At 43.3% G+C, this 13,451-nt stretch overlaps 1 protein-coding gene across 1 annotated transcript; it reads right to left on the bottom strand.

Moving 5' to 3' along the window:
* Positions 1-570: 570 nt before the first annotated feature.
* Positions 571-5,304, bottom strand: LOC124873770 (interferon-induced protein with tetratricopeptide repeats 1-like). Its single transcript, XM_047374724.1, has 2 exons — positions 5,144-5,304; positions 571-2,052 (listed from the first exon to the last, which is right to left on the bottom strand). The coding sequence occupies exons 1-2, from the start codon at positions 5,146-5,148 to the stop codon at positions 735-737; spliced, it is 1,323 nt and encodes a 440-aa protein (XP_047230680.1). The 5' UTR covers positions 5,149-5,304; the 3' UTR covers positions 571-734.
* Between the last annotated feature and the right edge of the window lie 8,147 nt (positions 5,305-13,451).

Here is a 13,451-nt window from a genome sequence, read left to right as displayed (position 1 = left end):
CTTGATTTTACAACATTTGCTTTAAAATAGGATCTGAGAGATAAATTCAGTAATCAAACAGATAAAACAAAGTTATGTGTCAATTATGGTATTTAAATAATAAACTAAAAATAAGCACCTCTAAAGAACGTTTTTAGGACATAAAGCCTTTAAAACCAGGATTTACAGAAGATAATGTATGAACTTTAGAACAATATAAAGTACTACCAGTGATACTATTTACTGTTAACTTTATTTTCTCTGAATGACACAGCAGACATAAACTTGCCCAAAAACAATGAATCCTGTGAACAAACAAGGAGTCTGACTTAAACTTGAACTGCAAGTGTCATCTGCAAACTTCAGGAGTTTCACAGATGGGTCCCATGAGGTGCAGTCATTTGTGTAGAGGGAGAAGAGGAGAGGGGAGAGAACACAACCCTGGGGGACGCCGGTGCTTATTGATCTTATGTGAGAGAAGATACTCCCCAGCCTCACCTGCTGCTGCCCGTCCTTCAGGACGCTGGTGATCCTCTGACAGGTGGAGGCCGGGACTTCAGAATAAAAGTAAAAGAAGTAATGAAAACACAAGACAATTCAAGCTTTTATTTACATAATTTTCAGGTTACAGAAGAAGAAGAATGCGTGGATATGGAAACAAACTAGAATCTGAGCTCTAAAATATGGAGCTTATAACTTATGCTAATGTGAAACATCTGAAGAACTTGTTTGGATCAGAGTGATTTCAGAGACATTCACTGATTCTGGGTTTCAGGCTGATTTCCCAGCCTGGCCAGAAGCTCCTTGATCCTCCTGTACATTTCAGGGTCTTTGTTTCTTCCTGAGGTCTTCTTCAGCTCCATGATGCTGCTCTGTCGATACCTTGATTCTTCTGGAATCTCTGCTGCCTTCATGTGGAACTCAGTCGACCTACGACTGTCGTTGCTAATGAAGTATAAATGTTTTGCATAACGGTTGTAAAGTATCTGTTTTCCTGCTGGATCCAGGTCTTCTCTTTTCAGCAGTTCTTCATAAATCTGATCAGCTTTCTCTTTTTCAACCTTTGCATATATGGATGCCAGGGTTATTTGATCTTCAAGAGTTTTCTCTTGAAGATCAAATTTAGATTTAGGATCAGCACCAATCACTTCCTTCCAGAGTCTGATTGCTTCGTTGATCTCGTCAGGTTGGTAGTTATTAGAAAAGATCTTCTTTGTGAGACCCTCTGCAGCAGATCTTTTGGATTGTGTTTGTCTCTGGGCTTCTTCTGAAGTTTCATCAGCATTGACTTCAGATTTAAACTTCCTGTACAGCCGCAGTAATGGGTTTATTCCATTATAGCTGCTTGCAGGCCTTTCTTTCAGCTTTTCAGCCAAACTTCGAGCTTCATCCTGAATGTGTTCTCCTTTTGCAGCTCGAGCTTCCAGATAAAGAGCAGCAACACATAAGTTATCTGGATCTTGTTTGCTGGCAGATCTCAGCATCTCCAACCTCTCAGCATACAGTTTCTTTAAGTCATCCTTGAAGGCCTCTGCTGATAAAATCACATAGTTGCTCTGCCACTCCGGGGTGTCCGGCTGCTTCTGAATGGCTTTCTTGAAGAGCTCTGCAGCCTGCAGCTTCTTCTCTTTGTCAAACTTCATCAGGGTCCAGGCCTTCTCAGCACAGACCTCTGGGTGGAGCTCTTCCTCAGGTGGAGGCGGGTATTTCCTCATCAGAGCATCAACCTTTGAGAGGTAATCTTGACTCTTCTCATCTGTACCCAGATGAAGGTGAAGCCAAGCCAGATTCCCAAAGTTCACCATCAACCAGGGACCTTCATCAGTATTTTTCATTTCCTGAAAGGTTTCAGTGGCCTTGTTGAAGAGCTTCAGGGCCTCTTCAGTGGAGCCCAGCTTGTACTGGATGAACCCCTGCAGGTTGTAAATGTGACCCAGCCAGAAGTTTCCCTCATCTGTGCTGATATCTTCTAGTGTGCCACTGAGATAGGCAAGTTTGGACATGTTGGGTTCTAGATCCCAGGTGAAATGGCACTGCAAGGCCTTCAGTTTGGACTCCAAAGTCTGTGTAGAACTGTTGGGAAATCGTATGAAAAGAAATGAGTCATCAGGGAGCTAAAATAATCTATCTTTCAGAGAAATTAAATAAATGATTGCAGCAGAACACGAAGAAGGTGAGAGGAAAAGAAAAATATCACAAGATGTTTTGAGTCAGTAATGTTGAACTAAGTTGGAAAATGATATAAGTTGGACATGATATGAACTTTAATGACTGGTTTAATTGGATCATTCATCCTTCCATCTGCTGTAGCCTGAACCTCTGTTAGCCTCAGCCTGGTCTTCCATCTACTTCATCCTGCTTTGCTAGATTTCATTTTACATTCTGTCTGAATCTTTGACTTTTTTATATCTTGACATTTGTAGCCTGTTAAATTTTCAATAGTTTGAGAGTTTAAAGCATTTCTGCTCCTAATGGCTGAGCTATCTGAAGAAAAGCAACACTGATGATGATATTTTTATTCAGTGTGTTTCATCAGGAGAGAACTACCAGGCAAGGTGGTTTAGTGATGTATGTTAAAGATCATCTACATTCTACTGTTGCTGTTTCTATGTCAGTCCCTAAGCAAGGTGAGTTATGGGTGTTAAAGTTCAATCGCTCAACAAATTTCTCTCTTATTGTCCCTGTCTGCTACAGAACGCCCTCTACTCCAGCCTCCTCAATAATAGCTCTTGTAGGACCACATATCTCCTCTCAGTTTGGTATTCTGGGCAATCTGAACTGGGTTCTGATTATGACCCAGCAGAAACGGTTTTACTGTAAGTTGATGCTTTAAATCTCGCTCTAATTATATCTGAGCCCACCAGACCCAACCCAATATCTCCCTCTTCCTCCACACTGATTAATCTCATTCACAAAACAGTCCATCTAACTGTCAATTAGAACCAGGTGATATAATGTCTGTTTTCAATGAATTGAACTTTGTGATGCGTGTGATGTCTAGATTGACAATATTCTGTCTGATTGAGTCTCAGTTTCCTTGGGAATCATTACCTGAATGTATCTAATTCGCTGGAAGGAAGCTCATTTTCTCTTAGCGCTCCTGAATGCACCACGTACTCCCCGCCCATACAGAACATCCCGGTCCGATTCAAAAAACAGGGTCAGGGCCTATGTGAGACCCAGGGCTGAATGGATAGAAGAGTGGGAAAGAAGTTCTGCCTATTTGTGTCGTTTGGAAATTCTATCTTGACTTTATTAATAAAGAGACAGATTACAGCTTCTCCCTTTGAAATAACCAAACTTTTCTTTGACATAAGTTGTTGCTTGACAGTAACTTCTCTCAGCTCTGTGATGCAGATATTCATTTTAGTGAACTGGAAAAGCAGTAGAAAGTTTATCATAATCATAACCCAGTTTATCATTAAATCTAATAATAATAATGATTGTGATGGCCTTACAGCCGACTTTTATAAACACTATTGGGATGCTTTAAGAAAACGCTTTCATTGAATGATGACAGAAGCCATGATAATCCATCGCTTCCAATTACAATGAAGCAGGGCCTTCTAACACTAATCCCCAAAGCCGGTAAGGACCGTACTATCATTTAAGACCTATTACATTATTATATACTGATTATAACATTTTCACTTTGGTTTCTGTGAACTGATTTAAAACAGACGTGCATCAAATTATCAGTGATCTGGTTTTCTTTTTACAATGGCTGCTGAGATGTTGTCTATTTTTTATCAAAGGAATACAGACTATAGATTTGGACCTCATGAATAGAACTCTTAAAATAAATTGGTTAAAACTTTACTCTAGTAATCTGTGTATTCCTAAGACTATTTTTGAGAAAATGAAGCTGAATCAAATTTATCCTGAGTTGTAATTTTAGGATTCAGCGTCTCGCTGTCAAACTTTCGCAGTTTCTTCATCGTGTTGTACTTTAAAACTCTTTGTAATTATAATTTCACCTCAATATGGAATGACGGCTGTATCTTAACATTCTATTTACTCACCTTGTCCTACGGGTCAAAATGACCCGCCCCACCCAAGCCCCAAAATAAAGCAGCTTCATTGAATTTTAATTTTAAGTCTATTTTGCATGATGACACAGCAACGTCAGCATCAAGTTTAAACATCTACAGCTCTTCTTTAGGTTTGCACGCCGTCATTGGAGCTCTAAGGCAGGCCAAAAGGGTCAAACATCATCTGCATATTAACTTGTTCTAATCGGTATAATAATAATAAATAATAATAATAATAATAAATAACGGGATGCGCCATTTTCTATGCGCAAACACGTTGTGAATCTCAACACGCGGTGTAAATAACGCGCCATCATGTAAACAACGTATGGTGGCGTAAATAATGTGTGTTATGCATATTTATCATCAAGAGGCTGTCTTATTAGTGCTCAGCCACTAGATTTTATGGCATTTTACCAAATGACTAGACTGCAAGGTCGGACACAACCAGAAGATCCCTGGTCGTCAGGGAAAGACAGAAAGTTCAAGCTCCTACCATTCTGCTCCTGTTTTAATCACACCCAGTTTAACAGTAAAGTTTGACATTTAACTCACTGTACTTATTTTTGGACAATAAAACATCAATCATCTTTAACAGGCAATGAATTATTAATTGAAACAGATGATAGCATTTGATAAATCTTATACAACCTATACAGAAAGACTTGCTTTATTTAGTCCACTGCTGTGTTTTTTTTTTCCTTTTTTGTTTATTTGTTTGGACTAGTATTTTTCCTTAGCTGATGTTTAGGAAGTTTCATATTTAAATGACAAAAGAGGCATTTAAAAGACACGGTGTTTATTAACTTGTAGTTCCTCTTACATGACAGTAGGTGTCAGCCTACTGCCTCCTTCCCTGGTGCTTCCAAGCAGAACTTTGTTACACTTAAAATCCGTCCAGATCTCAACCACAGTGGCAACATTTAAAAAATGAACTCTCTTCATCATTCAGCCTCACACTTTTCAGTTACTATGACTTGAAAAAGATTTTATAACTACAGTTTATTTCCATTCACTCTGTTCTGGTTTTCTTCACGTGGACCTGAAGAAAACCAGAGCAGAGGGAAAAAAGGTCAAATAAACACAGTGAGAGAAGAATATTTTCATAATTTTCTCATTATTCCATCACTCACCTCATGTTTCAGCTGTTTTCTGTGTGAATCACTTTGAAGGTTTGTGGATTTTGAAGCTTCTCCAACGTCTCGGTGAGAGGTGCTCCTGGAAAGTTCTCCACCTGAGCTCAGAGACACTTATATATGTTTGGATGTAGCTGCAGAAAGTCAGAGAGATTGGTGGAATGAGGTTCAACAGAAGGAAACACACCAGTTTAACCAGTCTGGGAGAGGCTGGGGTTTAGTCTCCTTTAGATCTGACAGGAATAGAAACTTAACCAAAGAAACTGAAGTAAAACTTTGGCTTCAGGTTCTTAATTTAAACCTGAAGTGTAATTTAAGGTGTTTATTGAGCTTTGAATTGATAACTTGTTAGAGTTATATAGAAGTGTAGAAATGTGTATTTCTACAAATAGTACTACTTCCAGTTAAATGAGGTGGGCGGGGTATAAAAGGAGCTGCAGAGCTCCTGTCTAACTTGTTTTTTCTTGATGCTCCCAGATGGAGCTTGTTTGCTACTGAGCAACAGATCGCTGCTTTGGTGTTTTAGGAATCCTCTGTTGATCTTTATAAGATGGCTAATGCTAGTGTGATTGCAGGTGAACCCAGCTTGCTCCTTCCTTCCTTCCTTCCTTCCTTCCTGTGGATCTGTGGATCTATGTGTACCAGCAGATATGTAAACCCATTACAGATGCTTCATTGTCTATGCAAGCCTATTTCTGCCATTCGGATAAAAAAAACAACAACTTGTATCTCATAATTATGAAACAGCTAAGTCATAATAATGAGGTACAAGATTTTTTCATCGGAGCAGTGGACATTTTTTCTCGACACCTGAGATGGTCCTCGCACATAGAAAGTGTTCAGAAGAAGGTCCAGTAGAGACTACTTCCTGAGGCAACTCAAGAAGTCCAACCTTCCACAGGAGCTGCTGCTCATCGTCTATACTGCCAGGGGTCAGGAAAAGGGCAGCAAAAATCTCTGCAGACCCCACACATCCTGCACACAGAGACAGTTTCTTCCACCAGACTGTTTCTCTGATGAACTCCAGAACACCACCATGCATACTTGGACTGATCTCATGTCTCATGTTATATTCTATTGTAAAGTCAATTGTGTTTATATGTACATTTAAAAATATTCTTTATGTATGTACAGTACAGACCAAAGGTTTGGACACACCTTCTCATTCAAAGAGTTGTCTGTATTTTCATGACTATGAATATTGTAGCTTCACACTGAAGGCATCAAAACTATGAATTAACACATGTGGAATTATATACTGAACAAAAAAGTGTGAAACAACTGAAAATATGTCTTATATTCTAGGTTCTTCAAAGTAGCCACCTTTTGCTTTGATTACTGCTCCGTACACTCTTGGCATTCTGTTGATGAGCTTCAAGAGGTAGTCACCTGAAATGGTTTTCCAACAGTCTTGAAGGAGTTCCCAGAGATGCTTAGGACTTGTTGGCCCTTTTGCCTTCACTCTGCGGTCCAGCTCACCCCAAACCATCTCGATTGGGTTCAGGTCCGGTGACTGTGGAGACCAGGTCATCTGGCGCAGCACCCCATCACTCTCCTTCTTGGTCAAATAGCCCTTACACAGCCTGGAGGTGTGTTTGGGGTCATTGTCCTGATGAAAAATAAATGATGGTCCAACTAAATGCAAACCGGATGGAATAGCATGCCGCTGCAAGATGCTGTGGTAGCCATGCTGGTTCAGTATGCCTTCAATTTTGAATAAATCCCCAACAGTGTCACCAGCAAAGCACCCCCACACCATCACAGCTCCTCATCCATGCTTCACGGTGGGAACCAGGCATGTAGAGTCCATCCGTTCACCTCTTCTGCGCCGCACAAAGACACGGTGGTTGGAACCAAATCAGAATCAGAATCAGAATCAGAAAAGCTTTATTGCCAAGTACGTTTTTGGACATACAAGGAATTTGTTTTGGCGTAGTCAGTGCAATACAATACAAATTAAAAAGTATAAACATATCTACAATATAATATAAATATATGTGCACAGTTTTAAGTGAGTGAGAGTAAATATAGAGCAGTATAAGATGCAAGAGCAATACAACAGTGCAGGTGATCATTGTGCAAGTAAAGCAGGAGTCCAAGCTGAGCGTTAATGTAACGCATAGAGTTACAGGTTACAGGTGTCCTGTCAGCAAAAAAAGGGGGGGGGGGGGGGTGTGTGAAAGGGAGAGTGTCAGGGTGGTTTCTGGGCTTTGTTAACAAGGCTGGTGGCAGATGGGAAAAAACTGTTCTTGTGGCGTGAGGTTTTGGTCCAGATGGACCGCAGCCTCCTGCCAGAGGGGAGAGTTTCAAAGAGTCTGTGACCGGGGTGGGAGGGATCAGCCAGAATCTTCCCTGCCCGCTTCAGGGTCCTGGAGGTGTACAGTTCCTGGAGCGACAGTAGACTGCAGCCAATCACCTTCTCAGCAGACCGAATGACACGCTGCAGCCTGCCCTTATCCTTGGCTGTAGCAGCGGCGTACCAGATGGTGATGGAGGAGGTGAGGATGGACTCAATGATGGCTGTGTAGAAGTGCACCATCATAGTCTTTGGCAGGTTGAATTTCTTCAGCTGCCGCAGGAAGAACATCCTCTGCTGGGCTTTCTTGATGAGGGAGCTGATGTTTGGCTCCCACTTGAGATCCTGGGAGATGATGGTTCCCAGGAAGCGGAAAGATTCCACAGTGTCAATTGTGGAGTCACAGAGGGTGATGGGGGCAGGTGGGGCTGGGTTCTGCCTGAAGTCCACAACCATCTCCACTGTCTTTAGAGCGTTGAGCTCAAGGTTGTTCTGGCTGCACCAGTCCAACAGATGGTCCACCTCCCATCTGTACGCGGACTCGTCACCATCAGAGATGAGTCCGATCAGGGTGGTGTCGTGCGCAAACTTCAGAAGCTTGACAGACTGGTGACTGGAGGTGCAGCTGTTGGTGTACAGGGAGAAGAGCAGAGGAGAGAGAACACAGCCTTGGGGGGAACCGGTGCTGATGGTCAGGGAGTCAGAGACGTGCTTCCCCAGCCTCACGCGCTGCTTCCTGTCAGACAGGAAGTCAGTGATCCACCTGCAGGTGGAGTCGGGCACACTCAGCTGGGAGAGCTTCTCCTGTAGCAGAACTGGGACGATGGTGTTGAAGGCAGAGCTGAAATCCACAAAACAGGATCCTGGCGTAGGTTCCTGTGGAGTCCAGGTGCCGGAGGATGAAGTGAAGGGCTAGGTTGACTGCATCATCTACAGACCTGTTGGCTCTGTAGGCAAACTGCAGGGGGTCCAGGAGGGGGTCGGTGATGTCTTTTAGGTGTGAGAGCACAAGGCGCTCTAAGGACTTCATCACCACAGAGGACAGGGCGACGGGTCTGAAGTCATTAAGCTCTGTGGTCCTTGGCTTCTTGGGAACAGGGACGATGGTGGAGGACTTGAAGCAGGCTGGCACATGACATGTCTCCAGTGAGGTGTTAAAAATGTCTGTGAAGACTGGAGACAGCTGATCAGCGCAGTGCTTCAGGCTGGCTGGTCAGACAGAATCCGGACCAGCAGCTTTCCGGGGGTTCTGTCTCCTGAAGAGTTTGTTGACGTCCCTCTCCTGGATGGAAAGAGCCGTCCTCGGCGTGGGTAGGGGGCTGGTGGGGGGGAACTTCAGGGTGGGGGTTCGAGGTGCCAATGCCCCTCTTGAGGTTGGAGAGATGGGGGTGGTGGATTGTGGCTGCAGCTGTTGGGGGGCGTCGTGGGGGATGGTTGCAGGACTGTCCCTTTGTCTTTCAAAGCGGCAGTAGAACTCGTTCAGGTCGTTGGCGAGGCGTCGGTCGTTGATGGAGTGGGGGGCTTTCGGCTTGTAGTTGGTGATTTGCTTGAGCCCTTTCCAGACAGACACAGAGTCGTTGGCTGAGAACTGGTTTTGGAGCTTCTCAGAGTACAGTCGTTTGGCCTCTTTCACTGCCTTGCCAAACTTGTACTTTGCCTCTCTGTATATGTCTTTGTCCCCACTCCTGAAGGCCTCTTCCTTATCCAGTCTTAACCTTCTGAGTTTAGCTGTGAACCAGGGTTTGTCGTTGTTGTAACTCACCCTGGTGCATGATGGTACACAGCTGTCCTCACAGAAGCTGATGTAGGAAGTCACAGCCACTGTGTACTCGTCCAGACTGTTGGTAGTAGTCCTGAACACATCCCAGTCTGTACAGCCTAAACACGCCTGGAGATTCTCCACAGCCTCACTGCTCCACTTCCTTGTCGTCCTCACAACAGGTTTGCAGAGCTTTAGTTTCTGCCTGTATGCAGGAATCAGGTGGACCATGATGTGGTCGGATTGGCCCAGTGCAGCACGTGGGACGGCGTGATAAGCATCTCTGATGGTGGTGTAACAGTGATCCAGAATGTTGTCCTCTCTGGTCGGACATTTTATAAACTGTCTATATTTGGGGAGTTCGTGGGTCAGATTACCTTTGTTAAAGTCACCAACGACGATTACTAAGGAGTCCGGGTTGGTCCGCTCCACACTCAGTATCTGGTCGGCGAGCATGCGCTGTGCGACCTGCACGTTAGCTTGCAGCGGGATGTAAACACCGACCAGGATGAACGAAGCGAACTCACGGGGGGAATAGAAAGGCTTACAGTTTATGATGAAGGCTTCCAGGTCTGGAGAACAGTGCTGCTGAATCACTGTCACGTCGTTGCACCAACCACTGTTGAGGTAAAAACAGATTCCTCCACCTTTCGCTTTGCCGGAGAGTTCCGTGTCTCTGTCCGCTCTATAGAGCTGGAATCCTGCCAGCTGCAGCGCAGAGTCTGGTATTAATCCACACAGCCACGTCTCCATGAAGCACAAAACTGCCGATGAATAAAAGTCCCTGTGTTTCCCCAACAGCAGTTGTAGTTCCTCAATTTTGTTGGGAAGTGAGCGCACGTTAGAGAGAAATATTCCAGGTAACGGTGTTCGTAGTCCTCGCTGGCGAAGACGTACCAGCACCCCAGCCCGTTTCCCTCTCTTCCGGTGTTTCACCGCGTGAACAAAGGTGAGCGCACCTTTGACCAGAATGTCCAAAAATTCCAGAGCAGTAGGCAGAAAAGTGGGAAATAACTCCTCTGGTGTAGTAGCCCTGATGTTCATGAGTTCTTCTCTGGTGAGAGAGCTCCGGGTACCATCACAGAAGACCGTTTTAAAGCAAAAAACAAAAAAAACAATGCGCACCAACACGCCGAGGCGACCATCTGCGGCGCCATCTTGGATCTCAAACTTGGACTCATCAGACCAAAGCACAGATTTCCACTGGTCTAATGTCCATTCCTTGTGTTCTTTAGCCCAAACAAGTCTCTTCTGCTTGTTGCTTGTCCTCAGCAGTGGTTTCCTAGCAGCTATTTTACCATGAAGGCCTGATTCACACAGTCTCCTCTTAACAGATGTTCTAGAGATGTGTCTGCTGCTAAAACTCGTCCGTAGCAGAGGTGACTCTTGGTCTTCCTTTCCTGGGGCGGTCCTCATGTGAGCCAGTTTCTTTGTAGCGCTTGATGGTTTTTGCGACTGCACTTGGGGACACTTTCAAAGTTTTCCCAATTGTTCGGACCGACTGACCTTCATTTCTTAAAGTAATGATGGCCACTCGATTTTCTTTACTTAGCTGCTTTTTTCTTGCCATAATACAAATTCTAACAGTCTATTCAGTAGGATTATCAGCTGTGTACTGTATCCACCTCCTGCACAACACAACTGATGGTCCCAACCCCATTTATAAGGCTTGAAATCCCACTTATTAAACCTGACAGAGCACATCTGTGAAGTGAAAACCATTTCAGGTGACGACCTCTTGAAGCTCATCAACAGAATACCAAGAGTGTGTGGAGCAGTAATCAAAGCAAAAGGTGGCTACTTTGAAGAACCTAGAATATAAGACATATTTTCAGTTGTTTCACACTTTTTTGTTCAGTATATAATTCCACATGATTTAATTCATAGTTTTGATGCCTTCAGTGTGAAGCTACAGTATTCATAGACATGAAAATAAAGAAAACTCTTTGAACGAGAAGGTGTGTCCAAACTTTTGGTCTGTACTGTGTATATATATATATATATATATATATATATAGTCATTTCTACCGCTTATTCCATAGTGGGTCACGGGGAGCTGGTGCCTATCTCCAGCAGTCTATGGGCGAGAGGCGGGTACACCTGGGACAGGTCGCCAGTCCATCGCAGGGCAACACACAAACAACCACACTCATTCATACACCTTAGGGCAATTTAGAGTTACCAATTAACCTAACAGGCATGTCTTTGGACTGTATATATTTGAATATATATATACATATATATATTGAGAGAGAGATGTTTACATTTTCTTTACATTATAAAAAATTGTAAGCCTTTCCATAGGGATTGTTGAGGTAAAATAATGCTATCACTGATATCCTTGCGGCCTCAACCTCACCCAGTCCAGATGTCGTGAGAAAGAACAGATGAAGAGCAGGAAATTAAGATTAACACAAGTTTAATTTGGAAGATAATAAGTCCAATGATTTCCAATGCAAAATGAGTACACAAAGAAAGAAAATTACGTAAGGCCTTACGGAGATATCGTAGGTTTCAGCAAAGCATGGCTGTCTCTACCCAAATGTCTACCTCATTACAAATGCCAGCCCATCTTATACCCTCGACTTCAAAGCTTACTGACTGTGCCTTTCCCTTATGCAGTCTGGTGCTGTAAATCAGCCAAGGTCCCTTATGGTATCTATACCATGCCCAAAAGTTGACATTTATTGCTTTATTATCCATACAGCCAGCTTTTACTGCTTGCAGTTGTTGAGAACTTCCTAACCTCTGTTTCACCCTTGTTCCATCCTGACTCCTGCTGTGATCTGTGATTCTTCCTCAAGGCCCACTCATGTTAAATCTCAGTTTAATGTTCCCACATGCAAACTAAACTAATAGCATGAAAGTACATGATTTTAATTCTCAACAGGAACCAGTCTTTCCAGTACTTTAATTTTATCTTATTTGTTAAAGTTGAAGAGACATTCATAGATTTGCATTTCCCATCTCATGTGTGATGAAGTTTGTCAATTTTGGTGTTACAAATTGGAGTGAAGCTGAAAGAAGTCCTGAGTGAGTGATCCTTGAGTTTACTGGTGGCGAGCCAAAAGTTGGGGGTTACACATGTTTGTTCCTTACAGAAAACCCTGCTGTAGAACTGTGGGTAACCACAAATACCTCAGAATGATCTGGGTGGGTGAATCTGAATCATTGTGAATTTTCTATCAATACTAATTCCTTAAGAATGATCAACCAAAACCTTTTCCAATGTGCATTAGCATAAACAACAGTTACATAAAGATATCTGATGTGGCTTTGGAGCCTAAAAAAACATTGTTGGGTAACAATCCCACACATTAATGCTCTTGTTGGACAAATGAGGCTACAGGTAGTTATTTGGTTTGATTTGGGGTCAAACGCTTTCATATGTTAGGAGTCACCTGGCCCTCACAGGGATTTGAACCACATTAAATTAAATTATTAGTTATCCATCCATCCATCCATCGAGAGGTGGGGTTAAAATCATCAAAAGCTATGAGATCCAGAGTACAAAGGTCACTATCCCTTTCAGTAAAGGCATTATCAGTATTTACCACTACACTGGAGAAGAAATCTAGAAGCTGTTCTAAAATCCAGAGTAATGCTCTGGAGGTTTGGAATATTATCTGTTTGAATAAAAGGATTAAAATTTAAATCTGTCCAGATGGAACCGACGCTGATGTCAGGAATCTGGGTTGGACCTGAACAGGTGTGCTTCCACACACCTGTTCTTCATCAGTTGTCTACTGCTGCATATGAGGAGCTGTTGGCCAGAGTGTTAACCCATGTGGGTAAACTCTACCCACCATGCCTGTTAGTTCTGTGTGTTCTCCTCACTAAAGTCTCCTTGTGTTTCTCCCTTCCTAGAGATTATCACCAGACCAAGCTCTCCCTTCCTCGTGTATATTCTGGATCTCATGTCTCAAGGACTTCTACAGCTGAAACAAGCTTTCTGGTTTCTCACCCTCAACTGGCTCCTTATTACCTGTGTTCTGCTGGATATAACCTGTCCGCCCTCCGACGTCTACTTTGTTGCTGCTCTGAACATCAACGCCCTCTACTCACCACCACAACCACTACACGTACCTCTCCCCCCAGTTTCCTGCTCCCTCTCCCTGGTGTTCATCTTCCACATGAATCACCGCAGCTTCTTGTCAAATGAAGCTGACCTCAGGGTGGAGGCTGCTCTAAACTGGAGAACTTGAGGAGTTTTTAACTTAAAAATATAAATGAACAACGTTATGCGAAGA

The sequence above is a fragment of the Girardinichthys multiradiatus genome, chromosome 9 (genome assembly GCF_021462225.1).
Source record: "Girardinichthys multiradiatus isolate DD_20200921_A chromosome 9, DD_fGirMul_XY1, whole genome shotgun sequence".
Lineage (NCBI taxonomy): Eukaryota > Metazoa > Chordata > Actinopteri > Cyprinodontiformes > Goodeidae > Girardinichthys > Girardinichthys multiradiatus.
This window is presented reverse-complemented; position numbering and strand designations above follow the sequence as displayed.